The 27,348-nt window shown below is 36.1% G+C and overlaps 1 protein-coding gene across 1 annotated transcript in view; it reads left to right on the top strand.

The window, feature by feature from the left end:
* MCTP1 (multiple C2 and transmembrane domain containing 1) overlaps positions 1-27,348 on the top strand; it is a gene marked incomplete at both ends in the record, with an annotated part of 279,396 nt that overhangs the window by 141,065 nt on the left and 110,983 nt on the right. The window contains 4 exons of the mRNA XM_084304750.1: positions 4,650-4,820; positions 7,790-7,920; positions 20,230-20,416; positions 25,421-25,514. Of these exons, the coding sequence (XP_084160876.1) occupies positions 4,650-4,820; positions 7,790-7,920; positions 20,230-20,416; positions 25,421-25,514 (583 nt within the window). The remainder of the gene's footprint in view (positions 1-4,649; positions 4,821-7,789; positions 7,921-20,229; positions 20,417-25,420; positions 25,515-27,348) is intronic.

The following is a 27,348-nucleotide window of genomic DNA, read 5'->3' as shown; positions in this document are numbered from 1 at the left end:
TGGTAGGCACACTGTTCTAATCTGCCTGCAACAGCACCCAGAGGCACTCATTATTTTGGGGGTGGCTGTGCAGACATATCAATGACAGAAGGGAAAATGTTTTCATCCAACTAGGAAATCCTGTTTGTATTAGGCAATAAAACACAGGAGGACTAATGGCTGTATTTAATTTCAGACAGTTTAGTAGTCTAGTGAGGTGAACAATAATTCACTGAAGAGTTATGTCTGAGAAGCTGTATGTGGTCATTAGCTTACTTCATCTCTTAACTGCTGAACTGTTCTCAAGCAATAGATTTTGCATTCAAGGACACAGAGGAGGGGTGTGCCCTATTGGTGTGTGTAGCAAGGAGATTTAATAAAAGCAAATTCTGTTCACATGGGCACAAGCACTTGCAAGTGAGAGAGGTGGTTCTTCATACAGCATGAAGACTGGTCAGGTCAGGTCTGGAGGGGACAGCTCATGAGGCTTCTCCAACTAATTACGGGCTAGAGTTTCAAAGGTCACTTAGATACCCAGAGATAAATACTTAAAAGATTTTCAAAACTGCTTAGTAAAGCTTCTCTTCTATCAAAGAAAGTCATAACAAAGTTGTGTTGACTGATGCACTCATCCAGAATGTGTTCTTGCAGTCTTGGCCCTCAGAAGCCCTGTCCACAGCTTCAATAAGGTCCACGCTGAATGTGGAGCCTCATCCCACAGTGACACCTTCCTTTAAGTCTCTGAGACGTTGCTCTGTACTGTGTCCCGAGGAGAGCACCATGGCACGTTTGGCTTTGGGAGTGGACAACACTCCCAAAGTCCTGGAGGCCCAGGACTTCCCAGTACCTAGATTTTTTCTAAGCCTAGGTTGGTTTGTGACTCAAATCCAGTACTATACGCCCACATACAGAATTTTAAGCCATGTGGTAAGATCATCTTTCAGCTCTGCTGTTTATTTGGCGGGCTATATTAATCATATCTAATAGGGGATACAGTTCTATTTTGGTGTCAGCAGGTTTTCTGCTGTTGGCATCCCTAGCCTTTCTGCTACCCTGAATACAGATAAAACAGGGGAAACACAATTAGAAGCTAAATTTATCAGATCAGAAAATGTTATTTTTACGTACTGCTTATGATAGAAGTATTAAAGATATAAGATATGAAGAGATGTGTGTTTTTCTCTTGCAGGCAGCTATAAGCATCTTTTGACATGAAAAAAAATCTTTTTCAAAATCCTTTTCAAAAACCTAATTTTTACTTTCATTTTGGAAAAGAAAATTTCACAGTATGCAAGCCACATTTTTTTTTTGATTGGTTGGTTGATTTTTGTTTTGTTTTTAATCACATTAATGCTGGTTAGCTGTGGCCTGAGATCTTGTCCTTGCTTCTATTGGAACTGTGACATTACACAGACAGCATGGCCAATTACAGATGGAAGTATTCTGAAATATAACTTTACACCTACTCCCAGAGAAATTAAAAACCTTGCAGTTTCTTTAAGTTTTTATCTGTTTGTGGCAGAAGAGTGAAACCAGGATGCAATATGCATCACCTACTTTGTTGGAAATAAGACAACTAAGAACTAGTCTCAAGAAATATTTCTTCATAGGAGCAACTAGGAAAGAGTCATGCTGATGTTTTCATTTTACTCTCATGGTTTTATTTCTGGCATTGTGGGATGGATTACAGAAGATTGCTTACATACCTAAAAAAAGTACCTAGAATGATGCACCCGTCTCATCCTGTGAAATGAACGTCATAAGGAAAGAACTCTGATGTGAAATTAGTCTTATCTTCCATTATTTCATTTATTAGCTTTTGACAAATTTGACTTGAAATCTAGGTATTCTCCTTAGTTTTAGTTCCCACTAGCTGTAGTCCTTCTCTTTCAGTATGTCTTCCTTTTTCAGTTTGCTATTTCATGGATCTGTGTGTTGCCAATAAAGCCAGGGAGAGAAGAGCACAACCATGGTCCAAATTCACTACCTCAGAGAAGCAGCAGCAGCAAGTAGCACATACCAGTTTATTTCTAGCAGCCAGCTTCTTTTATTCCAGCAGATTGAAATTTGAGCTGTAGCTTTGCTATCAGTCAACACGCCACTGGTATCTGATGAACACTTTGTACATCATAAACTGTATAACCTAGCTCTGACCTGAAAGGGCTTTCTGAAGCAAAACATGAATACTTGTTCTCAGGATTTCTTCTTGGTTCTTGTAAACTCCTATCTGACCCAGCTGTTCTACACTCTGTTCTGGATCATCTGGTCTTGCCTTGCCACCTCAAATGAAAATTACATTGGTTGATGAAACTCACTACTGCTCATAAAAAATAAAATAAAATAAAATAAAATAAAATAAAATAAAATAAAATAAAATAAAATAAAATAAAATAAAATAAAAGCAGTGTGCTTTATATGGTGGCAGCTGCTAGAGCAACAAGTTATTTTAAGAAAACTATTGAACATAGGGAATTTAGGTCAAGTATATTCTCTAAATGATTCACTGCCTTGTTTGTGACTAGTTAGGTAAAGAGTTAGGAGTTATGCTTAAGTTTTACTTCAAGAGTTCCACAGCTGTAAATGCAAACTAATGCTAATTTTCCATGAAAATACTCTGAAATTCATCTGAATTCCCACTCAGTTCTTTAAAAAGCCCTTATGGGTTCTTTGCTGAAATGTCTCAATGAAACCACTGCTTCTGTGCCAGTAAGAACTCTCTTTCTAAGCATGCTTTGTCTCATTTTTTTGATTCCTTAACCAGTCTCTCATCACACTGTGTTTGAAGTGGAGTCAGTTTTGGTTAATACCATTCAGTCCTTTTCCTCCAAACCTTCTAAGAAACCAAACAATTAGGAAATGCTACTGCTTGTTCACAAGACAAGTTTTCAGAAGTGTTGACTGTATACTGCCAAACTAAGGGTATTATTGCTGAGGTAAAATTCATTATATTTAATAATTTTACCTTGTTGTAAATGTAATCTCTTCTAACAACTACGTTTCTTTCCTGTGTCCTAATTTTTGTAGGGTTTCTACTTTCTGGTGTCACACTGCTGCTTTATGTCACAGGTTAAGTTAAAAGTTACTCCACAGCTGAACTCTATAGTTCCTCGTTTGCCTTTGCAATAACAATAATTTTTTGAGAAACTTCTCTGCAGTCAAATCCTTCACTTCTGCAAGGTAGATCTTAACTAAACAGTGAAATATTTTGGCAGTAACCATATTCATTAGAATGAATGTAGAGCTTAGGGAAATGGTTTAGTGGAGACTGTTAGCGTTAGGTCAGAGGTTGGACTCGATGATCTTGAGGTCTCTTCCAACCTAGAAAATTCTGTGATTCTGTGATTCTGTGAATAGCTGTTAGAAATACATTACAATATGGTATGCAACATACTGCTAAAAGCATGTTACTTGGGTTTACTCTGACACAAGTGAACCCAGTCCTTATGTATAACACTTATCCCTAGAGTTTGGTGAGAGCAGGTTGTAATTCAGTCATAATTCAGTGTACTTTTTGTAATCTTCTCTGGATACTAAATAAAGTGAAATTCCTACCCTATGCATTTGCATGGTTATAACCATCCAGTTCTGTTTACCCTGCAAAAGACTCAAACGAAATTTGCACTGAAAACCCTTAAAAGATGCATCAGTGATGAAGCTAATAATGCAACAGCATTTTGTTGCATGGATGGTTCCTGAAGCTACAAAGCCTTTGCTGCTCAAACTACATTGCATAATAAAGAGAATGCAGCCTTGATATATATTTATAGCCCAGTGTCTGTACAGACATGAGTTTTTTTGATTCCTAGGCAGAGTAATTTGTAAGTTAAATATTGTATAGCTATCTAATGTTCTGATTTTAGATAAGGCAATTCTGAATGAATACAATTGCAGAATAAGAGGTGTCCTCCCACACACCTGAGACGTGTTTTCTCTATCTGAAGAGTGCAAAAGTGGTATGTCAGTTCTCCCCACTCTTCCACCCCCAGTGGAGTTCATTGATGAATGCTGTGGCCATACGGTTTGTGGGTGTCTATGTGAACTTTTTTTCCCCAAAAGTTAGCAATTGAGAGGTTCACAACTTTCTACACAGTTCCAATTAAAGGTTCAGCAAAGTCTCATCATGAAAATCTTCAGCTAACATGTTGATACTTAATTCAATTCTCCATGCTGCAAATAGTTGTCAAGCACAGGAGTTTATTGTTTTATTTTTCTGCGATCCACACTTTTCGTGGTGGGTTTATATTATTTTAATGGAGGTTTCATTTTCTTGCTGTTCTCTGTTTTAGTGTTTGTTGAAGTTCGTTCAGTCATATGCAACTCATATAACAGACTTCATAACATTTATTTGTAGTGTTGCTAGTTCATTCTGCGGGGACAGAAGTGAAGCAGGAAGAAAACAGAATTGTCTTTTCTTTTTTTTTTTTAACATTTCCTTAAGCAGTATTAGTTGAGCTTCATTCTGCGAAGCAGAACATGACATTACCTGCACATTAGTCACAATTTTCTCTCCAAGCAATTCTTTATAATGTGGTTTACATATGTACTGTCAAATAACTTTAAAATGGCTTAAGACGGTTGTTCTACATTCATGATAATAGAAAAATGAACATTAAAACACAGGAAATCTATGGATTTGTTTTAACTAAAACTTTGTTTTTATTTCCCTGAAGTTTCAGACCCAGAGCTTACGCCTCTCAGACCTGCACAGAAAATCTCAGCTATGGAGAGGGATAGTTAGCGTTACCTTGATAGAAGGTCGTGAACTTAAGGCGATGGATGCAAATGGGCTAAGTGACCCTTATGTGAAGTTCCGTCTGGGGCATCAGAAGTACAAGAGCAAGGTAATTTTGGTCTGCACTGCACATAGACTCTGTTTGAAATAGTTTCTTCCTGTTTGAGCTTTTTTTGTCTTGCATAAGTACTTAAATAATGCTGGGGATTTATTAGCTGTCACAGCACCTGGATTTTTCTTCAAATGTTTTCTTGTATTTCATTGTAAACCAAAATATAAATAAAATAAAGCCAGATAGTAAAAAAAAAAAAAAAGAAAAAAAAAAAAAAAAAGCACTAAAAATGTAGGCACACCATATTTTCCATACAAACTGTTGGCTTTTTTTTCTTGCTCCTGGTCCATCATTGCAGGGGACAATTGTACAGTGATTGTGACAAGTAGATACCACATCTGTGCCTTTCTGGCTTGATGCAAGTAGACTTGCATCATTTGCATAGTGGTGTCCTCGATGAGAATCATGTTTATGTTCTCATTTTGCTCATTGTGTCCTTGCCTCAAGTTTCATTAAGTTTTTGTATATGTATGTGTTTAACATGCAAGGAGGATTGATCAGGGAGAAAATGACTGCAGAGAGCTGCTTTGTTTCCTTGCTATTATTTTTATTTTCCTCATTCCTGTTGGCTTGAAAATTGCTGTTTGTGGAAGATGCTGGGATCACTGATGACACACCTTCGTCTTTCTATGGCCATGACAGCCCTTGTGGTCTTTGGAGCCAGAAGAAAGCAAAAGTCAGAAAGAGGCCACAAGTGTCTGGATGTCAACTTTGCAAACCTCAGAGCCAGCCTTAGGGCCTTCTGACCTAGGCTTATGGGGGAATTGTTGATTCCCACAGGCTACTCACAAACTGTCTAAATATATATATATAGATATATATATATAGATAGATATATATATACATTTAGCTGCTGTCTTAATTTCAACAAGTGAATTGACTGATAATCTGAACACTTTGTCTGGCATCATGTAGGGTTTCAAAGCTTGTTAACTACTGTGTATAATTTGGCTTTTGAAAATGAAAAATATGCCTTGGTATTACTAAAATTTCGGTGAAGAGAACTCTAGCAGGAATCCTAATTCAGACTGTAGTTTCTATCCCACATTTGAACTGGCTATCAAGGAAGTCAATTCCAATTCTCCTCTATTTCCATTTCTGTAACTGTGGTTTTTAAAATCATGTAGATTAGTGACATTTTCCCTGTCATTATTTGGAGTCTGTAAATTGGAAGAAAATAATGTTTCCTGATAAGTATTTACAAAAAAAAAAAAAAAAAAAAAAAAAAAAAAAGACACTGAAGAGATGCACTTCTTTTCAGACATCTCAGACAAAATCAGAAGATACACTTATCAGTTCGAAATACAGGAAAGATATTTTTCGGAGGTGTAATACTGAATGATCATTATTTATAATCATGTGTCTTTACTGGAATAAGGTGGAGAGTAATTTACAGATTTATAAGAAAGTCAGAAATCTTTTTGTAGCCTTTTAATGAACAGCATGGGAAAGCACGTGGGCTAATTGGCAGATCTTCATCTCAATATCCTGTACATACTGTTTGCAATAATCTCCATTTTATTTATTTTACTTTATTTTTGTCTTCTGGGTAAAAAAGTGAAGCTATAAATTCATCACATTACACTGTTCTAGACCTGTCTTCACACTGTAAGGGAATTTATTTGTTCCTTTGATTGACTTTCAGTATCTTTGTTGTGTTACGACCAATGGGTTCTTTACTTTTTCTGTGATGTAGGTTGGAACATGCATAGGTGCTATGTGATTGATATACTTCCCACCCCCCACCCCCAAAAACAAAAACAAAAACAAAAACAAAAACAAAAAAAACAGAAAACAATATATATATATATTATATATATGTGTATTATATATACATATATATATTTGACCTTTTTAATCCCTTTTTATCCTTTGGCTTTGTGATAAATAACTTCCCGTGCATAGTGTTGAGATTAAACGTCTCTTAAATGGCATCAGGATCCATATGCTGCTGTCAGTCCCCATCAATGCCTGAAGAATCATCTGGAAATCTATTTTTGTGTCCTCACACCCACTTCAGGGTCTGTATCTACCTACCTTTTCACCCCTGTTGTCACCCAGTTTTATGATAGTGTTACTTGGTTTGAAAAAAAAATATGTATATATATACTTTTAAATCTGTGCATTCTCATGTACAAATCAAAATGAAGAAATCAAATCTCATGCTTTGAGGACTTAAACATTTCAGTAGCTTGTCTAGTCCTTAATCCTCTTTAATTTTTCCATTTTTTCAGGTCAGTGAAATGCATCAATCTTGAAAGTAGAGATAGCTTCATAGGCAAAGTACTAGGACAGATGTGACCACTGTTTTGCTTTTTGATTTATAAACATACAAAGCTTCTGTACTGCAAAGCATGTTCAGAAGTACATGGACTGAAGTATGTTGAAGTACAAATACATCTTTTGTTAGAAGTAGCTGGACTGAAAATAATTCAGAAAACTACTACTATTTGAGCAGCAAAGGAAAGGAAGTAAACTACAGTTGTTTGTTTGTTTGTTTGATTTCATTATTATTTTTTTGTAATTACATTTTTCTCCCAGTATTAATGAAGCTGGGGAAAGATGAGACAATCAAATTGTTTCTGTTTAAATACTCTTAGTCACCATCTAATTGTCATTTCAGGTGCTTTGTTCTTCTTTAGGCTGAGGTAATTTGTAGCTAACTGCTACTCAAGATAGGGCATGATTATTCTACAAAAGAAATGTATCAATTCCCAGCATAAATCCTTTGTTCTGAAGGCTTTTGAAGGTGACAGGCTGCACGATTTTGGGTGTTGATGATGTGTCAAAGAAGCATGTGAGAACTGACCAATAGTCTTTTTAAATTATTTTTTTTAAATCCTCAATCCTTGAAATACTCATACCGCAAAAATGCTTCCTGAACACAGACTCTAAAGACCAAATTTGAAATTCAAGAGAAAGTTTGCCTTCACAATGCAGAATGTCTTTCTTTTTGCTCTTTTCAGATTGTGCCAAAAACTTTGAATCCTCAGTGGAGGGAGCAGTTTGACTTTCATCTCTATGAAGAGCGAGGTGGAATTATTGATATTACCGTGTGGGACAAAGATGCTGGCAAAAAGGATGATTTTATTGGCAGGTTTGTGCAATTACAGCCTTCTAGTTCCCTGGGGATGGGAGCAGATGATTAAAATGAACCTCGCCGTTGAAACTATTTCTTAGGATCATTTGTTTTTGCCTTTCTTTTTTTTTCAAAGGTGGGGGAGGATTTTTCGCAAAGTAAGAGTGTAATTTGCTGCATTGGTGTTATTCTTTACCTTGACGGTGTAAAATAATTTGTGTTGACCAGTAGGTGGCAGCTTTTACCAATTGATAGGTTTAGATTTTCCAAAATGAAAACCCCAAGTTTAGAACTATAATCAAGATGCAGGAGGTTCCATATGGCAACGCCCAGCATAATTCCCATGACTAGTAATAACAATGTAATACCAAAATGATATACCAAAATGTAATACCATTTTTCAGTCTACTTGGTGAATGAGAGTATTCTATGAAGGACTACTCACAGTTCAAAAATGGTATAAATCCGTGTGATTGTGCTCCCTGTGACTGCTTCAGAGGATGATAGGTGTTTTCAAACATTTGCATTAGTTGCCTTATGTTTATAGATGCTGTACAAAGACAGTGCTTCTTTGAAAGCTGAAAAGTGTTTACATCATATTTTAATAGATATCCATACATTTACAATAAAAATAGTAATTAATCCTGTATACTTTGATTGTTAGAATATTGGTTATCAGTGTTTTCACTAGAACATTGATACTATTAAGTAGTATAATTGCTTTTTTGGGTGGTTAAAATTAGGAATGGAAATCCTACAGACTGAGCTATGTGCTTCTGAAGTCCATGTGGTTATGTTTCTACTAACCTTTTCCTCTCTGCTTCTGTTTAAGTTAATGGCTTTCTTTAGATCAATTGGATAATATTATGTGTTTATTTCCTACCATAAATAGTGGGAAGTCAAAAAAGATGCAGAATCTTTGGCAAGCAAACAGCCTTAATATCAGACAAAAGCTTTTTGAAAGCATGCATAGTACAATTCTATTTTATACAATGAAACATGGATGGAGTGATATGTTCATATTTGAAGTTCATATCACTATCTTTTCCCTTTTTTGATTTCAGTCAGCACAAAGGGTAACAATGACTATTTTTCTGAAGTAGCATAATCATTTGTCTCAATGTGTGGCAAACCTTTGTATATCATTTCTATCTTCTGCTTAGCTTTAACCTTCTTATCCAAAACATGGTGAGTTTTGGAGTTCTCACTTAGGACTTTCAGAACACAGACTTCAAAGCAATACTTACATTATTACTACTATCAGTAATTATAACATTCAGTTTAAAGTATTTTAAAGAGAACTGTATAAAATAAAGACACGGGTTTTGCTTCAGGGTGCTTGAAACCTAGATAAGAACAGAAACACAGAAATTAGAGTAGATGAAAAATAGGTAACTTTAGGCACATAAGCTATTTAGGTAGCTTTTCAGATATCTAAGAATGTTATAATGTCTTAAGCTTAAGTATATTCTTTTTAGTAATTGGAAGCTATCATGGAAGTAACAAGAGATTTCTGCATTTTGTTCAGGCCCATGAAATGTGGTAGTATGAGAAATCTTCCCTTGAAGAAAAAATCTGGACACCTTTAGCATTTCTCTGTGAGAGTATCTTGTTTTGTTTTGTTATTCACCCAAACAGATGTAATTCCTCTATAGCATGAATGCCAGAAAAGATTCTCCTCTGACAAAACTCACCTGCAGTGCTACTGCAGTATTGAACTGATTTCAACAAAATCAGTGGTACTTCTCCCAAAATCTCACTGCGCTTGATTTTTGTGACCTTTCTGCTATCAGCATGCTTATAATCCCTCTTCACTTTGTCCTTTCAGAGACTCTCATTTTCACCAGAGATGGCACCACATCTGTGGATAATGTAACCTTCAAACAAATTCTTCTCCGTGAAGAATTCCATGAAAAACTTTGTTATTTGTCAAACTCAATCTGAATACAAAAATAGGTCACAGAATCACAGAATCACATAATTTCTAGGTTGGAAGAGACCTCAAGGTCATCGAGTCCAACCTCCAACCTAACGCTAACAGCCCTCCACTAAACCATATCCCTAAGCTCTACATCTAAACGTCTTTTGAAGACTTCCAGGGATGGTGACTCCACCACTTCCCTGGGCAGCCTGTTCCAATGTCTAACAACCCTTTCAGTGAAGAAGTTCTTCCTAACATCTAACCTAAAACTCCCCTGGCTCAACTTAAGCCCATTCCCCCTCGTCCTGTCACCAGGCACGTGGGAGAACAGGCCAACCCCCACCTCGCTACAGCCTCCCTTGAGGTACCTAAAAAGAGCGATAAGGTCACCCCTGAGCCTCCTCTTCTTCAGGCTGAACAAGCCCAGCTCCCTCAGCCGCTCCTCGTAGGACTTGTTCTCCAGGCCCCAATATTCACTTTCTTAAGTGAATATTCACAGGTCTTCACTATTCACTATTCACAGGTCTTAATATTCACTTTCACTAATGCTCTTCCAATCACTATGGATAAAAATCACCAGTACTTGACAGCTCTGCTTTACAGGGACCTCTTTTCCCCAGTTTCTTATTTCAAGGCCGTCTCTGAAAACTGTAAATACTTTGGTACAGACACTACAGATTTGTTCAGAGTGTGTGCTGTGATAAATAGATATTAATTTTATAAAGCAAGATTGAGTCTTAGTCCATGAGTAACGTCTGAGTAGGTCTCTCAAGGCACATAGAATAAACTGAATGTTTTAACTCGGGTTCCAGGAAAGGTCGTCATGTAGGACAGAAATGAAAGACTTCCTTGTAGTGTTCTAGCATGTCTCAGTGATGGAGAATAATCAATTTCATCTTATTATGCTCTTCCTACTTTCTTACACAATATTTGAGCAGTAGCTACTATACAGAAGTAACTTTTTTTAATGAAAACATTTTTTTTCTTGAGAAACTGCCCTGTCCAGCTAAAGTATGGTTAGGAAGAAGCCAGGCTCATTTGAAGAGATCGTGCATATTGAGAGAAACAGCAGACTGAGATAATAAAACAGAATAAAAAAAAGTGTAAGGAGCAGTTCTCATCTCTCATCTACAATGTGTTTCTTGTTTGTTTGTTTTTTTTTCGTCTGTCAAGTTCAACTGCATGCAGAGCACGGGTGAAGGTCAGCAGAATTCCCTGTGCAAAATGCAGATTGGCAATCTGCTTTGCCCGTATCCTTGTTAGAGCAACATCCCAAAAAACAGTGATTGTGGGGATGGAGAGCAGGAGTTCCCCCATGATCTTGGTGTGGATGCATTGTGGTGGGATGAGAGACGTGATGCCTACTGGGCAGCTGCAAGTCAGGGCTCCTGAGTGGAAGATTCATGGGACAAGCTCCAGGAGCCGTGCAGAAAGTGGCACTGGTAGTACCCTGGAATTGATGTATTCCTTCTGTGTTAAGTTCCATAACTTGCAAATTTCATTCCAAAGTAGAATGTCATAATTTCTTCTGGAATTATATTTTGTGTCAGCTGCACCTCAGTGAAATAAAAGAACTGGGAAGTCATGAACACAGAATTCTGTGGGCTGTGTATGCATTGTCATAATCATTAGTTTGGAGCACTGTGGAGAACCAGGATGAAATCAGGATTATGACAAAGTGGAGATGGCATGTGTGCTCAGTCTGTGAGGGCTTGGGTTTGCAATCTTTTTTTGAGGGCAGGAAGATGAAAGGAGGATGTTAGAGAAGACTGGAGACATGGAAGTGAAAGTCTGGCTTTGGGTCTGCGTGACAGGAGGATGGAAGTGGAAGGAGTGGCTTGTAAGAAAAAGGAAAGTATTAAGTGAGTGAGACTGACAGTGTGGTATCCTAATTCAGAGGAGAAAGATATATCTGTCACAGAACAAGCATAAAGCTCTATCTTCATCTTGGTACCCAGACACATGTGGTGCGGTGATTCCCAAAGTGAGATGTTGACTGCTTTATTTCCATTCTTAACTTTGAGACCTATGTGTTAGTCAAATTTCAGTTGCAATTATATGCACAATCCATGTGAGTATAAAGGATGTAGTGCATTATGAACTTTCATCTAAGAATAACCCCCAAAAAAGGAAATCCTAGAACCACTTCAGTGTTTAATTTGAGATTTCAAAAGCCTGAAAAAAGACCTCACACAAAAGCTCTGAAAAAAATATATTTCTGATGATCTGCTGATTTGTATAAGGAAACACTGACAGATTCATGCAGCATGAAGTGAGGGATTAAATTCTGGCATTCTTCTGAAGATCATTCAAAGAAACAAAAAAATAATTAAGAACCAATGATGTGAGGTCTTTTTTTTTTTTTTTTTTTTTGGAAAGCACCAGCACTTAAAGTCATTGGGGCAGTTTTCTTATATTCTAATGAGCATGTGAACTTGTAGTATTAGTCAATACTTCATCTGATAAGTAGAAATACATAGGTACATGTATGTCTGTATGGTGTTAAGTCTGAGTATGTTTAATATTCACATGTTTTTGCTATGTGTAAATCATTCCTTTTCCATATTGAGTCAATATACTACTGTGATTAAAAACACATACTGTGATACATTTACGTAGGTAATTCTATGATCAAAATGAAGGTGAAATGATTTTAATCTTCATGTAATTATTTAACTTTCTTATCATCTGTGTTTCTGAAGGCGATCCTGACTGTCACCTTTACGATAATCAGCTAATAAATCCTCATGATTGTTACACCTTTATGCATAGCAGTAATCTGAACAAATTGGCTGCTGACAGCTGCAATAAATTGCCAAGAATGAGTGCTGTCAGAGAACAAGTTGTTTCTGTGAACATACAGGATAAGTAAATCCCATGTCATGCAGTTTTATTCAGCTTAAGTTATTTGCAACCCAGTACAGCAGGATTTATAGCATTATTTATTGGTATGAAAAATGCGTGTTTATCTTAAAATGACATTGACTTTCACTCCTATCTTATGCCAGGAAATTACTGTAGACTTGATCTAAATCTATTTTTATCAGTATTTATAGATGTTACCATCTTTTATCAAACCTGGTGCAAATGAAGAACAGCAGAAGACCTTCTGCATTTTATATTCATTAAAGCTATGTATTAACTCTATCAGTAGAAAAGTTCCATATGTGTTCCATAATTTCTCTGAATTTTGTCATTAAAATTCAAACTGTTTTTGCGTTTGTATATACGGGTACAGACCTTATTATATTTATTTAATTTCATCCTCTTAAAATGGATGTTATGAATCCAAAGTTACAATACTGAAAATGAAATATTTTGATTTTGTTTTTCAACAGCTAATTGGCTATCTTTTTTCTGTTTAATTTTTTCATCATAGTGAAGCTACAGAGCTTTTTTTGGGTGCACATAAACAGAAGCACAATGAGAGCTATACTGCTGCATTATTAATCTGAAAGCACAGTGATATACTGCTCAGAGTTCTAAACCGAAGTGGGATTTTTATATAAAATATTTATATCTTCTCAGTTTTATTTTTCCACCCAAATTTATATAATTTCACTACGGCAGACTGAATATTATCAGCAGAGAACTCAGTTGTGCTGTTCAGCTGTGTATTGGTACTGCAGTGTGCATGTAAAGTTAAGTGAAGGACAATGTGCTAAATGTGCTACTGTGAATGTTGCTTTGTCATTTTTTTCTAAAGGTGTGGAGACTGTTGAGACTGTAATTTATATTAAAATACTGACAACTTTCTTTTTTAAATATTGTTGCCCAACAAAGAGGCTTTGAATAGTAGGTGTGAATGTCTGTGTGCAGCCTCTGTATTGAAACTGGAAAATTTTTAAATTTCGCAGAATTCTATGGAGACAAAATGGATTTTTCTGGATTTGTAAATAGAACTTTATTATGGTGGTATTTCATCTTTTTTTTAATATATATTTTTACATGGTTGTTTGAAAAAGTCTGCACATTGCAGTAACTTTGGAGGCAAATTTTATTTTCAAAGTTTAAATCTATTGTTTAATATTCTATTGTAATGTGAGTTTTGATCTGTGTGTGAATTACACAGCAATTCTGTGTAAACACAGACAAGCACACAACCAACAGACTGTGTGTATAATAGTTTGTTGATTATACATGATGACTAAAGTTAAATCATTGCAGATGTATTTCTCTGTGTAAAATGAAGGTTTTGCCAGAAGCATTAACATCTAAAAATGCTTCTGCCGGGTCTGTCCTTGACAAATTCTGAGATGTGCTGAGCCATCTCCATTTGTAATTGTTTTCAAAGGGTAAATAGTGCATTTCGAAATCTGGCCTTCAGGTATTCCACTCCTTACTTATTACTATCTCCGCACATGTTAGCTGCACCTAACAGTGCATTACTGTTCTGCTAAAAAGCAAGAAAGGGTCATCTTTGTCTTTAATGAAATCTTAATTATATTTCTCTTACCAGGTATTTTATTGTTCATGTTTTTTATTGACATTTGTTACTTCCAAGTACTTTTGCAAAATTAGTAGTATTCCTGAAAGTATTAACTGAGATACAGAATGCTGCACACAAACGGGCTATCTTTATAGATCCTTCTTCTTGCCCTTAAGGTCCTGCATATGGAAATTTACATTACTGTATGAAGTAAGAGCTAAGAAATGAGAGGAAGGGAGAAGGAAAACTAAAATGGCTAACCTAGATATGGGGGCTGTGACTGTAAATATGAAGAAAATTAGTAGTGTTGAAAGGGGTATCTGAGAGTTTCTGGAAGACAGATTGGAGCCACGTGGAAGATCATGCAAAGTTGTTTTGACCAGCTAGTGAGGGGAGAACCATGCAGGAAAAATCAATGTTTCTGAAAGCAAAAGAATGGTTTAGCAAAGGAAAGCGTTAATTTTGATGTGAAGAAATTACAGTGATGACAGTGCTAACAGTGTGTTTCTGTAGTGCATGGCTGTACTATGAGGATGATATAGGACATACCACATAATAAACCATCTGCAAGTACTTCTTTTTGTCTACACAATTTCAAACGTAAATCTGTAGTGTTATGGTAAAGAGCTATGCTTAGGAAAATGTTGATCTCTCATTCCAAAATCTGTCGATGGGATTTTGTGGCACAGCCCATATTTCTTTTAGCAAGCCATAAATACTTGTCTGCATTCAGGTATCGCTCTGTGGCCAGCGAGGTTGCCCTGTGCTTGGTGGGGCTCTCATGTTTCCATTATCTGGACCAACTTACCGTTTCCTCGGGTCCTGCCGAGCTCTGCAGCCAGGCCATGCACTCCCACCACCCTGGGGATCTCGTCCAGTGCCCCGAGCTCCCCTGCCGTCGGTGTCCTACTTAGCTGAGGTGCCGCCTCCAGCTCCTTGGGGAACTTTCCTGGTTTTCAGTCTATTGCTTCTGTCTGTCACCTATCACAAGCACAGCGTGGGGTCTGTAGTTTTATTTCTTTCTCATTATCTCTATGCTTAAAAATGCCACACTCTGGTTCCTCCAAGAACTTCATGTAACTGCAGTCCTGTCTTTTTGAGCCCTATCATTTTCTGTCGCTGCCTTGCAGAATTTCCGCTCTCCGTTTGTTTCCTGGTTTTACTGGAACATTTTACTCTGCTCATAAAGGCTACGGAGTCTCACAAATTGTAGCAGTTCGTGCCTCGCTTCTTCTGATGTGTGGCCAGCTCAGTTCTAATTGCAGAATTGCACAGTTTCCTCTCCTTGGCATCCTTTGGAGCAGCATAGACCTGGATCACAGTGGAGTTAAAAGGCTGTCTTTCTGAACAAGTCGTGACGATAATTAAGTTGCCTGGGTTGTAGCCAAGTGGTGCTTTTCTGTCCCTATCACTTAGGATTGTGCCAATTCCTCTTTTATGCTTTATTTTGTCGTGTGAGAAAATGATCTCGCTATCTGCTGTCTCTCCCTTGCCTGGCCACCTGGCTTTTAAGAGGCCTTCTATGTCATGTCGCTACCTTTGTATTTCATTCATTAGCAAGGATATTTCACCAGGGTGCCAAAGCGGTCTTACATTCCAGGTTCTGTTAGAACTAGAGAGGGGAGGTGATTTTTGCCTCTTAGACCTGCTGATAATAAAATACTACATATAGTTCTGGTTTCCACACTTTAAAAAGGATGCAGGAGAATTTCACTGGATCAGAAAAGTTACAAAAAGTCATTTGAGGGCTGTAGGAGATGTGTTCCAAGGAAATATATAGGGAGCTGGTGGTGTTTAGCATATCAAAAGGAAGATCAAGAAGAGAGATGATTATGGTATATGAGTACCTTCACTAGAAGAAAATACGGGGTACCAGTGGCTTTTTTTTAACCTAGTAGAGAAAAGCATAAAAAGAACCAAAGGCCAGATACATTCAAATTAAAAATAAATCAGAAATTCCTATTTCTAACATTTCGGGTAATAAGCACACGCTGAAGACATGCTCAGAGGAAGTGGTGCATTCCCCTTAAATCTTCAAATCCTCTTTCTGGGAGTTGCACCATGTCTCAGCTGCTAGTTACCTATCACAGTCCAGTGTGTGAGCTTGAGGCACTTACATGATGTTTTCCTCCGTTCTCATGTCTCAAGGCCTGCAAATCCAGATCCACGTGGCACCTGGTAATGTTCATGTGCAGAGCTGACAAGGGAGGTAATTCGGGAAGATGTATCTGTGTCAGCTACCCAAGGGCGTATTCAGTTGTCCCTTCCTGGCACTTTTAGCATTGTCATAGTTGTGCACTGAAGGGACCGCATAACATGGGGCAGTGGTATAATGCAGAATACTCTAATTACCCTAAAAGCTAAAATTTCCTGAAAGGTGATTTATAGCCATGCTTGAAAATCTGTCTGCAGAGGTAATGGCTATTTTTGCTATAGTTCTTCATGCCGGCCTCTTCACCAGAGGTAAACTTTTCCTGTCACCAGCAGCATGTGATAATAATGCCATGAAAACTGAATTCTCCAAAAATTTGTATTATCTCCTGTTTTCAATGTGACTCCAGCCATATGCAACTTATGGTCTTCTGCAAATGTCTATAATTTTTCATGGTCCTCAGTGGAGAATGAAAGACAAAAATTCCTGCCACTGCCCTGCTTGTTCTGCAGCAGCTTCTGGTAGCATTCAAGTTCACCTTCATCCTCAAAGCATCTTTGTTCTCCATGGAAACACTTGTAGGTGACAAATACGTCTAAAAGAACATCTTAACTGATGTAAAAGTGAGCTTTAAAGCTTGGAATACAGGTATGTGATCTTGGTTATGTACAACTTTGTATTTAGCATCTCCCATGCTTGTATTGATTATAAATCATTGTCTTAAAATTTAATGTTCAACCTGAACTTTCCAACACTGTTAAATCTTGAAAAGTACTTTGTGAATTCTAGATTTTGCAGGTAAATTGAGTCAAAAAGTTTTGTAGGTTTTCCTACTGATGTTAGTTATTCTAGGATAAGATTACTGCTTAGACAATGTCTTACTGAAAACAAGCTTCCTTCATTGTTTTGCTCCCATGCAAAGATCTAATGAGAACAAAAAACAGATCTAACAAAAACAACAAATTTCAAAGGAAACTTTTGGTGTAACAAAGTTTTTTGTTTTGTTTTGTTTTCTTTTCTTTTCTTCCCCCCAGGAAGAACTCAACTATTAATGGAAAAGATCACAATTTTTCTAACAGTGTAAATTGGAATGTTTGTATTTGCTTTTTCCTTCATCTTTGGACTGCAGTGCATGTGCTGCCAGTGCACTTGCCTTATGCCTAGTGCATCCACACTTCCTGCGAGTTAGCTGCATGCAAGTTGTATCTTCTGCAAAATGTCACCCAGAGCAGGGGATGTGGCACAGAATGAGCAATGTGCTTCATCTGACTTAATAAGGACATTGTTGCTCTTAACTGGGATTTCCATAAAGCATGGTGGTGCCATTCCTTGATGGAGTACTCTCAGATTTTTATAAAATTATCTGTGGGCCATTCGGAGAATATTTTTCTTGTAAAATGATTAAGGCCTTCACTAGAAGAAGTTTCCAAGACACTTCCTACCTCTCTGTATGATATTAGGAAATAACTAGCTGGTGATTTTTCATGGAGATCTATCAAAAATACACAGAGACACATTTCTTTGTAAGTCTCTCTTAAACGTGGTACTTTTTCAAATATTTTTATACTTACAGGAAAAATATACAGGTAAAATCAAATTTTCAATTTATTTTAGCCTAAATAAAAAATAACACATACTTTCAATAGTTACAGCACAAAAAGTGCTGTAACTTTGTGAACTCAAGGCACTGGAGCTTATAGCTCTGACAGAAACCCTATAATTTTACAGTCACTACATTTTTATGATGCTTGTGGGTGTTTGAGTTTTTTGTCGGAGTACAGGTAGCATTTGTTTTCTATTTTTGAGTGAGGGGTGAATTATTTCTGTATCACTTATATTGTAATGGCTTTCTGATTCTTTTACTTGCTCTTAAGAGAGTTTAAGCTGGTTCTTCCAATGATTATTGGTTAAAGTTACAGAGGTTGTTTGCAGAGATATTTTTGAGGAATAGCTGTTTTGAAATAAACTATCTAAGAATATTTAACACTAGAGGCATCTTAACCTATTCCTAGTTTTAACATTCGATCATAGTATTTCTTATCTTAAGGAGAGCATTATACTCCTCACTGTGGCCTAAACAAAGATTTGACTGCCTATGTGCACGTGTGAAACTTGGATTGACTGTAAACCTACATTGACAGCAACAATTTTCGTCTTTCCTTAATTTCATTTCTAACACCTTATCTTCCAAAGCATTCAAAATAAACAGTAAACATAAAACTCAGAGAGCTATGTCAGTTAGAAATTTTCTCATTGTAAAATAATTGAACCTTGTTACTGTATGAGCTTTGCAGTAGTTTAATTTTGACAGCTATGCAGACAGTAAATGTTTTTTAAAAAATTAAAAGAAAATTTTCCTGTAGCAAATCTAATCTGCCTGTGATTGCACAGTGCCTATTTTATGAGGATGCATTTATTCTGATAATTGGCTATTTCCTGTCCTTAAATGCCTATTTATTCATGTCTGCCACCTTTTTCTCAGTTTATTGGCCCTGCGGTCACCACATTATCTTTCTCTTCAAAATCAATTGACATTTTATGAAAAGAGTTTGCTAGATGTTTAGCTTAGTGAGAGTGGCATATAGAACATGTGCTTGTCACATTAAATAATCACTGTTAAAAGTAGACTATTTGGTTGTTTAACTAAGTATGGAATGTATTCATACACTTTACTTTGATATTGTTTTCGTTTTTATTCAGAGTAATGTATTGGCAAAACACTACTAGTAAGTGGAAGTATTCCTAAAAGTGCTTTTTACAAAAATTCCTTTACATTGAAAAATGGCATTACATGATCTTGAAGGTCTTTTCCAGCCTTAATGAATCTATGATTTGACACAGGCATTGAATTTTTATACACATTCAGGGTTGCAATCTAGGAAACTTGAAACTTGTGAAGTATACACATTAAATTATTAATACTTCTAAGGTACATACAGAGTATGTATTTACTGACTGCAAACTATGGTTTTAAGTAAAATTTTCTGGTCAGCTCCTTGTTAGCTTTTCCTTCATAGTTCTATCTTTTATTTTTAAAGATTTTTCAACACTTGCAAAGGTTGCTGGCTAGCATGTATGAAGCCATTCTTCATTAGCTCAGTGTATGGTGTATCCCATGCAGACAGGGTTATTCAGGGAAGGATCAAGCAGGGTGGATTGGCTTCAGCCACTATTTGTGCCGTTATAAGCAGTCCCTGCTCATTACAACATGAGACATCTTATTATACAGGGGCTTGCGGCATCAAATTTTATCCTGGCTGCTTGCATGAAGCTTTGACCCTGTGCCATTCACAGCTAACTGCAAGAGAGCTGAGCCTTGGGTGGTGCTCAAGTTGTGCTTTTCTATGTTCAGTCATGTTGACTCCATCACAATTAAGTCCACACAGATTTTATATTTTCTTTTTTGTTAGAGGGGATTTTTGCTGTTACTGGATGAATGACAATGAAAAAATTCATACCAAAACTTACATTTTAAGATATATACAAGAGGCAAAACTGAAAAGTAAAATTTGAATTTTTAAAATTCTCTTTGACTGGAACTCAATTAATGCATTTTAGACAACCTTGCTTCCAGTGTTCATTTGTTTGTTTGTTTTTAAATCAATATTTCTATTGTTCACATGCATAACAAGTTGCATCTTTGAAAACACTGCTAACAAGCAAGCTACATGGGCAGAAACTGAAGAGAAATCCTTTCAGAAGCTGGAAGGAATTCCTATGGATTTGTGTTTGTTTGTCTGTTCGTCCAGCTGAATGCCGTTAAGCCAACATGCTGTTGCTTAATATGAAGAAAACCACAGGCTGATGAAAAATGTTTGTTTCTAGGTGCCAGGTTGACCTGTCAACCCTAAGTAAAGAGCAAACTCACAAGCTGGAGATGCCGCTGGAAGAAGGAGAGGGATACCTGGTGTTGCTGGTCACTCTGACAGCCTCTGCTGCAGTCACTATCTCTGACCTCTCTGTCAACTCTCTGGAGGACCCAAAGGAACGGGAGGAAATACTGAAGAGATATGTATGGAGTTCTCTTTTGCCCTCTGTTTGCAAAATGGTTGTTTGTATGAATAATAAGTATTAGGGAGAAAAGTCCAAATATACCTCTTACATCCTTAGCACATTCAGCCTACAGCAGTCATTTAAACTAGTCATTAATATTATTGCAGCTAAAACAAGTAGCATCAGGAAGGCTGCAAATCCTCTTTGTACAGTAAGGTATTTTTTACCTTAGTAATTCAGCTATTTCATTTGACCCCATGACATAAAGAAGTTTGCCTTGCAGATCGTTTTTACCAAGTGCAAGATAACTAAGAAGTTAGTGGTTACACAGTTTCTGGTGGGTGTTTATGCCAACTGATTTGAAGTGCCAGTTGTCTGGGGTTTTTAAGCTTTGTCTAAAGAGGAAGAAATTTTTAACTGTACATTAGAGGCTGAAGTAGCATTTTATATCATCAAATAATTGTTTCAATCATAATTTCCATTTTAAAATATTCTGAAGCAAATTATTTTCATTTCCCAGCATCCTCACATTACACAGCATCTGTGCAATTTTTTCAAAGCAACAGAGAGGGGAGCTCTTACTCCAGCATTTGTTAATGCCTAAATCACTAAAAGTAACTGTCTCACTACACACAGAGAAAGGAGAAAAAAAAAAAAAAAAAAAAGAGCTATTTCCACTTAAAATTACAAAGCTTTTATTGTACAATGCTGCCAGGTGTTTAGAAAGGCTTCTCTAGACACTCAGCCATTAAACCAAGCTCTGACTAACAAAGAGCCGCTTAATTTTTTTTTAGATTTTAAAATATTCCTATTCCATGACTGACATCCTTTCAATAACAGAATTTAATAAAGATGTACCTTATCAGTCTGTGCAGATAACGTGAAGTGCTGGTACTAATGCTGTACAATATTCTTCAAACAGATTAGCAGGATGTGTGCTTCAGCAAATTTATTCTGGCTATCTCCCCTGAATCAGCTGTCTGCTAATGCTTGTACAACTCATACACCAATAGTGTTATCATAAACACAGTTTAATAGAGGTGACTTGGTGAGGCTAAACATAATATTCCTAAACCAACTGAGGGCTAAGGTATTGTGCAAAATCTTTGAAAAATAATTACAATTAAGAGAATTATTTCACATTTAGGAAGCCACCAAGACAGCCTGTGGTTGTCAGAATGGATCTTTATGCATATAATAAATTTCTGGTGGATACGTTTTTGACGTGATATACTTCTAGCTACCATGTGCAACAATACCACATTTCTGTGGATTATTGTGTGTGATGATATGATGGGAGTTGAGTGATACTGATGGTTTTGATAATTTAGAAGCAGTATAGCAACATGTTGTGACTGTGTATTATTAATCAGTTTTCCTAAATTCTCATTTTTTGAGATTTAGTCCCCAGTGTAAAGCATAATTATGTGGAATAAGATTGATCTATTTATTTCCATTGCTTAAATATTCATGGATTTGTGTCTTTGCTTGTATTTACATTAATGTATGCATTTGAAAGTATTTATGCCTATGGAAGATATTCTTACTGCAGAAGTACCAGTTTCTCATTATGTGTTTTTAAAAATTATGGAATCAATAGGCCTTTTGAAAAGTCCTACATTTTTTAATTTAAATGACCTGTGGACAGCAGCAAAAGGAGATGGCAAGGATTAAGAAAATTCAAATAGTTTATTTTCACTGATGTTTGATTTATCTTTGGTATTCATATCTCTACTTCAAAGCTGATAGACAGAAAGACTCTGCAGTTACCAAGATGCCCTCTTCCCATTCGTGGGCTGTATTTTGGAGCTTATTTTTTGTGTTCTGAAAAAAATCCAGCTTCCATTTGAGAAATGTATTTTGCACCCTTTCCACAGCCAAAAACAGTTAATGAGCTGACCTTGCCATCAGATCAAATAGCCTTGGAAAATGACTCTATTACTGTCATTTAACCATTTGTAGCTGAACATCAGAGCCTTACAAATTAAACAGGCATTACTGTTTGAACCATTATTTTACCACAATTGTCTGAAAAGATTAATTCCTTTTGGGGTGAGGAGGGGGGCGCATTAATGGGTACAGACCAAGAGAGATTGTATGACCTTTTCAGAACGGGTGTGCTGAACCTACGGTCCCCCTTGTCACAGTTTAAAAACCAGAGGAGCTAGTTTAGAGAAGAAGTTGTTAGCATTCCATTTTTATTATGACATTTCACAGTCATCCGATTTAATGTCCCTTGACCAGATTGTCCACCGTGAGACGATGGGCTTGAAATGTTATTTAGAGCATTGATAAAAGGTGAGCAGTTCTAAGATGACAGCAAGTCATAAGGCTGGTGGTGTGACATTAATTTTCTCCATAACAGAGATGGAATAAGACGTCATGGTGACAACCTGTCAATCAGTACTGGCCCCTCAGTGTATCTCGATGCCATAGGATGGGGTATTGCTTCTCCCATAATAGAGCTGAACTGAGATGCTCTCCCTGACAGCTGCTGCAGCCATACAGAAAATATATTATACAGCCTTTCATTAAAAAAATAAAGAGGACTCATCTCCAGAGCATTTCAATCTTTTCCCATCTATTGAGGGCTGAAAAGATTCACTGCAAATCACAGATTCCTCTGCTATGGAAATTTCAGTCTTCAGAAACCATAGGTTTTTGAGGCCTTCAACAATAATCATAAATAAGAAGACAGAATATAATCTGATAAATCATTACTTAAAGTTATGTATTTAAAGTAACGTATTAAAGTCATTTGCTTCTCCCAGAGTCTCTGCAGAAGCGCCGTATACATTTTCACTAGTCTCCACTGTCACGGAATGCAGTAAGTGAATCTAAACTAGCTGACTTGCTGGAACTAAAGTTCAAAAATAATTATTCTGTGGGATGTTAACAAAGGTAGCAAAATGCAATACAGTTCCAGTGCCTTTTTGCAGAACATGCAATTTGCTGGGTGAAATTTGGAGAGGGAAGGATCTATAGCATTGCAGGAAAGGGAGCAGTTTTTTGTCCAGGTCTGTTTGTTTGGTGTTTTATTTTGTTTTGTTTTTGCTTTGTTTTCTTTTTGAAGCTATGTGTTTGTTTCATTCATCGTGAAACACGTAAAACCTGAAAACCTGTTTGTAAGTCCTTTCACTTTCATCATGGTATTAGAGTAGAATTATCTCTGTTGCAGTACGAGCTCTGATAAGGAGCTTCCAAACCTTGATCATTATTGAAATAAATGAGAGATGGTGCCAGCATGGATTTAAATTATAACACTGCTATCTGTACCACCACCTCTGCCACTTTCAGCTTGCATGTAAGCACACAAGCAGAGGGTTGAGTATGTGCTTGTTAAAGTTCACCGTCAGTACTTTTTTCTCATTATAAACCTATTAAAACAAATAAAAATTATCAACCATTTTCCTATGATGACATACATGCATATTAGTAAGTATGTTGCGCATGTGGTACTGCGCTTAACTGGATTCCTCAGTTCAGGATAATAAGGTCAAACCTTCACTGTACACAATAAATAGTTGGGGCTTCTGAAATTAATATCAGAGTGTGATTGGACTGTTAGAATGCCTTACTGACAGAAAGAGGGAGATGTATATTATATGTCTAATGTTTTAATGGATTTTATCTACACGTCAAATTTTTGCGACATTTAATATTGCATTTAAGCAGCACCTGTGATTTTCAGATAAGTGACGTTATTGTGGTTGTCCTTAATAATCAGTTTTGACTTCATAATAAATTTCAGAATTGTTGACCTGCTGTTTACCTGGTGGTTGCATATCCTAGAAATCTAGACATTATAATAAGCAGTGAAAAAGGTTTCACCTGTTACCATACCTTCACATACCTAATTAAAATATTAGAAATGGCCATGGGAACTATTTGTGTTTTTTTTTGTTTGTTTGTTTGTTTGTTTTTCAGATGTTAAAATGTTTAGAAGCAAATGTACCTGCTAGCATTTATGAAAAGGACTTGCAAAAGTAACCCAAAATTAGGCCACATATGATTATGATTTAAAATGGATTTAAAAATCTGATTTTAGTTTCCTCTTTTGGAGTTCTTCCCATAGGTTATGAAGAAACTAAATGTTAATGTCGTATTTGCCATTAATTGATTGCAAAATCAAAATTGAATTCGATGTACCAGCATTTGAAGTTCTGCAACTTTTAAATTACGTTCAAAGTTAGAGCTTAAAAATGTTGGCATACCATGCCTAGCTGCTGCATTGCCCCCAGTTTGTTACATTTGGTCATCTGAAAAAACAGAATGCAGCTTCCAAGCAGCTTTATATAACTATGTAGGCTGAGTAAATGCAATTGTTACTCTACTCTTTAATTTTTCTTCCTTTTTTAATATATGTAGATACTGCATAAACTGATGGTTAAAAAAAAAAAAGAAAGAGAAAGAAAAAAGTAAAACCTTTTTTGCTGTGTAATTGAAATCACCTTCTCATTCTTTTTTTTTTTTTTTTCAATCTTTTATTGCCTGTATTTATTATGACACGTGTTAAATTGCTATAATCCTCTTTTGATTGTTTTTGCTCATATTATTTGCTGCATGTATGCTGCATACAGGCTTACATATAATGATCAAGAACAATGAAATTGATACTGGTCCTAAGTCACTATTCAAAATATTCTTAGAGCCTTCAAAGAGAAAACGTGAGCACAGATTTCAAAAAAGTATTAAGGGAGAAGAAATGTTTGTATTAATTCTCTTAATACATTGATGTAATTTACAATTGTGATGGAGAGTTGTTTATGTGCTATTAGGGGGATTAAGTCAGTAGAATTAGCATATTTAATCATTTATATTATAATTTTTCCTTTGTGTTTTTGATTGATAAGTTAAAGTTGCAAAATACTGAAAGAAACACCAACAACTGCATGTTTTGCAGAAAATAATAATTAAAAAGGTGAATATGTTAGAATTACACTAACATATTTGGGAGAGGGAAAAGGCTTTCATTTTGTCATTTTTGCAATCTAGAATTGTATTTCTTATTATTGTTTTTTAGAGTCCAATGAGGATGTTCCATAACATGAAGGACGTGGGATTTCTTCAGGTGAAGGTCATCCGAGCAGAAGCATTGATGGCAGCTGATGTTACAGGCAAGGACTCATTTAGTTTCTGTGACAGTAAATAGTAATACTAGGCCTTTTTAAAAGTGATGAAAAGATGGTTAAGTTTATCAAAATATTATTGCCTGCTTGCTTAGTCTCACCTTCTCCTCATTAAAAAATCCTCAGACACACAAACAAAACTTTTGTAAGCAAGGCAGCAAGTCATTCTAATGCTAGTGGAGTCCTATGTAGGTTATTTCTGACAAGGGTGAAATATATATTTTGACCCCATCAGAGGTCTTGCAAAAAGTACTGTATGAGATACTTACACAAGATTTCTTTTTTCTAATTTGTATTATTTTATATGTTTGTATCTATTAAAGCAGAGTTCAACAGACAAGGGAAATGAAAGATGATAGACATAGATACAACTTTAAAATTTTTACCAAAATAATTGTTTGGCACCTGCCAGATTCATAGCAAGGCTGCTTTTGGTTTCAGATATTTCAAACACATGTAAAGTTTCCTTTAAGTAGTGCTTGTCTGTTTAAAAAGGGAAATAAGAATTTTTATATACGATTTTCTATTTTAAGTTATATAGGATAATTGGATAATTAAACCTGTTTCTTTTCAAAACACAGGAAAAGTACCCCAGCCATACCAAATATATTTCTTCAGAAATATCCAAGTTATGTCCTGAAAGTAAAATCACCTTCATACTGCAAAGGTTAAATGGAGCAAAGCGAGTTTGTTCTATGTCATAAAATAGCCATCTTTATAATTTTATTTTATTTTTAAAGGCAAACTACGCTAATATAGCTGGTTGGAGTGCAATTTGGACATAAATATTTTACTACAAGAGCAGATACAGATGTATAGGATGATACTTTCTTTTTAATGGTTTTGTTCAAATTAGCATGAATACCAGTTTTGTTTTTTTTTTTTCTTAGACAGGGTAACAGAGTAAACATTTAATTGCTGAAACTGATCTTCCAGTTTGTGGTGCACAAAATAACAGATTCTATTTTTGGGGAGCTTGGAGAAATGCTTCTAAAGATTCCTCACTCTGCTTTGACCTTATAATCCAATGTGGTCTGAACAGAGAGAGAGATTAAGTTATTCAGGGGCAAATGGGATAATTCAGTCCCTGACCTCGTTCAGTCTTCGACTTTTCCAGATCAACATGTCATTTGTGCTGGTTGAACAGATTTTTTGGAAATACATTTGATTTAATTAAAGATGTATAGAGCTACCAAAAATTTTCAGACATTGCATTTAGAATGACAGTCAGGAAGACTGGGAAGAACACTCAATAACTTGCTCATGTCCTTAGTATTTTGCTCACTAGCATATATATGCTTTTTAAAAAGGCTGTGTAGATGTAACAGAAATCCATGCATATTTTGGATAGTAGTATTTGGTATTTTGAAAAGAGGACAGTGGGTTCTTATTAATTTAATTTATGTGGGCATGTACAGATAATTCATTTCAGATTAAACTTTAAGTAATAATATTTGCAAGTAGTCATTTGTTGATTGTTAGTAAATCATGTCTGTAAAAATTACAAAAAAAAAAAAAAAAGATCCTTCACCTATGTTTAGCTAAGAATACTTACTAGTTAGTTTAGAGAACACTGTCATCAGTAGTATAACTTGCACAATTAGGGATTGCTTATGTGAATAAAAACCCAGAAGTAGTTTGCTCTTCCTAATATATCTTTTTTTTTCACAGTTAATCTTTTCCCCTTCCCTGAGTCTGAAAAGTAGCTGAAACACCTGTATTGTACCTGTCTGATTTGCTTTGTTTCCTGTCTATTGAACATTTCCCATTTCACTTTCAGGAATCTTTTCATATGCAGTAATAAATCAAAATTTATTAGTTT

The sequence above is a fragment of the Netta rufina genome (assembly GCF_964035555.1).
Source record: "Netta rufina genome assembly, chromosome: Z".
NCBI lineage: Eukaryota > Metazoa > Chordata > Aves > Anseriformes > Anatidae > Netta > Netta rufina.
Note: the sequence above shows the minus strand (reverse complement) of the source record. Positions and strands in the feature narration are given on the sequence as shown.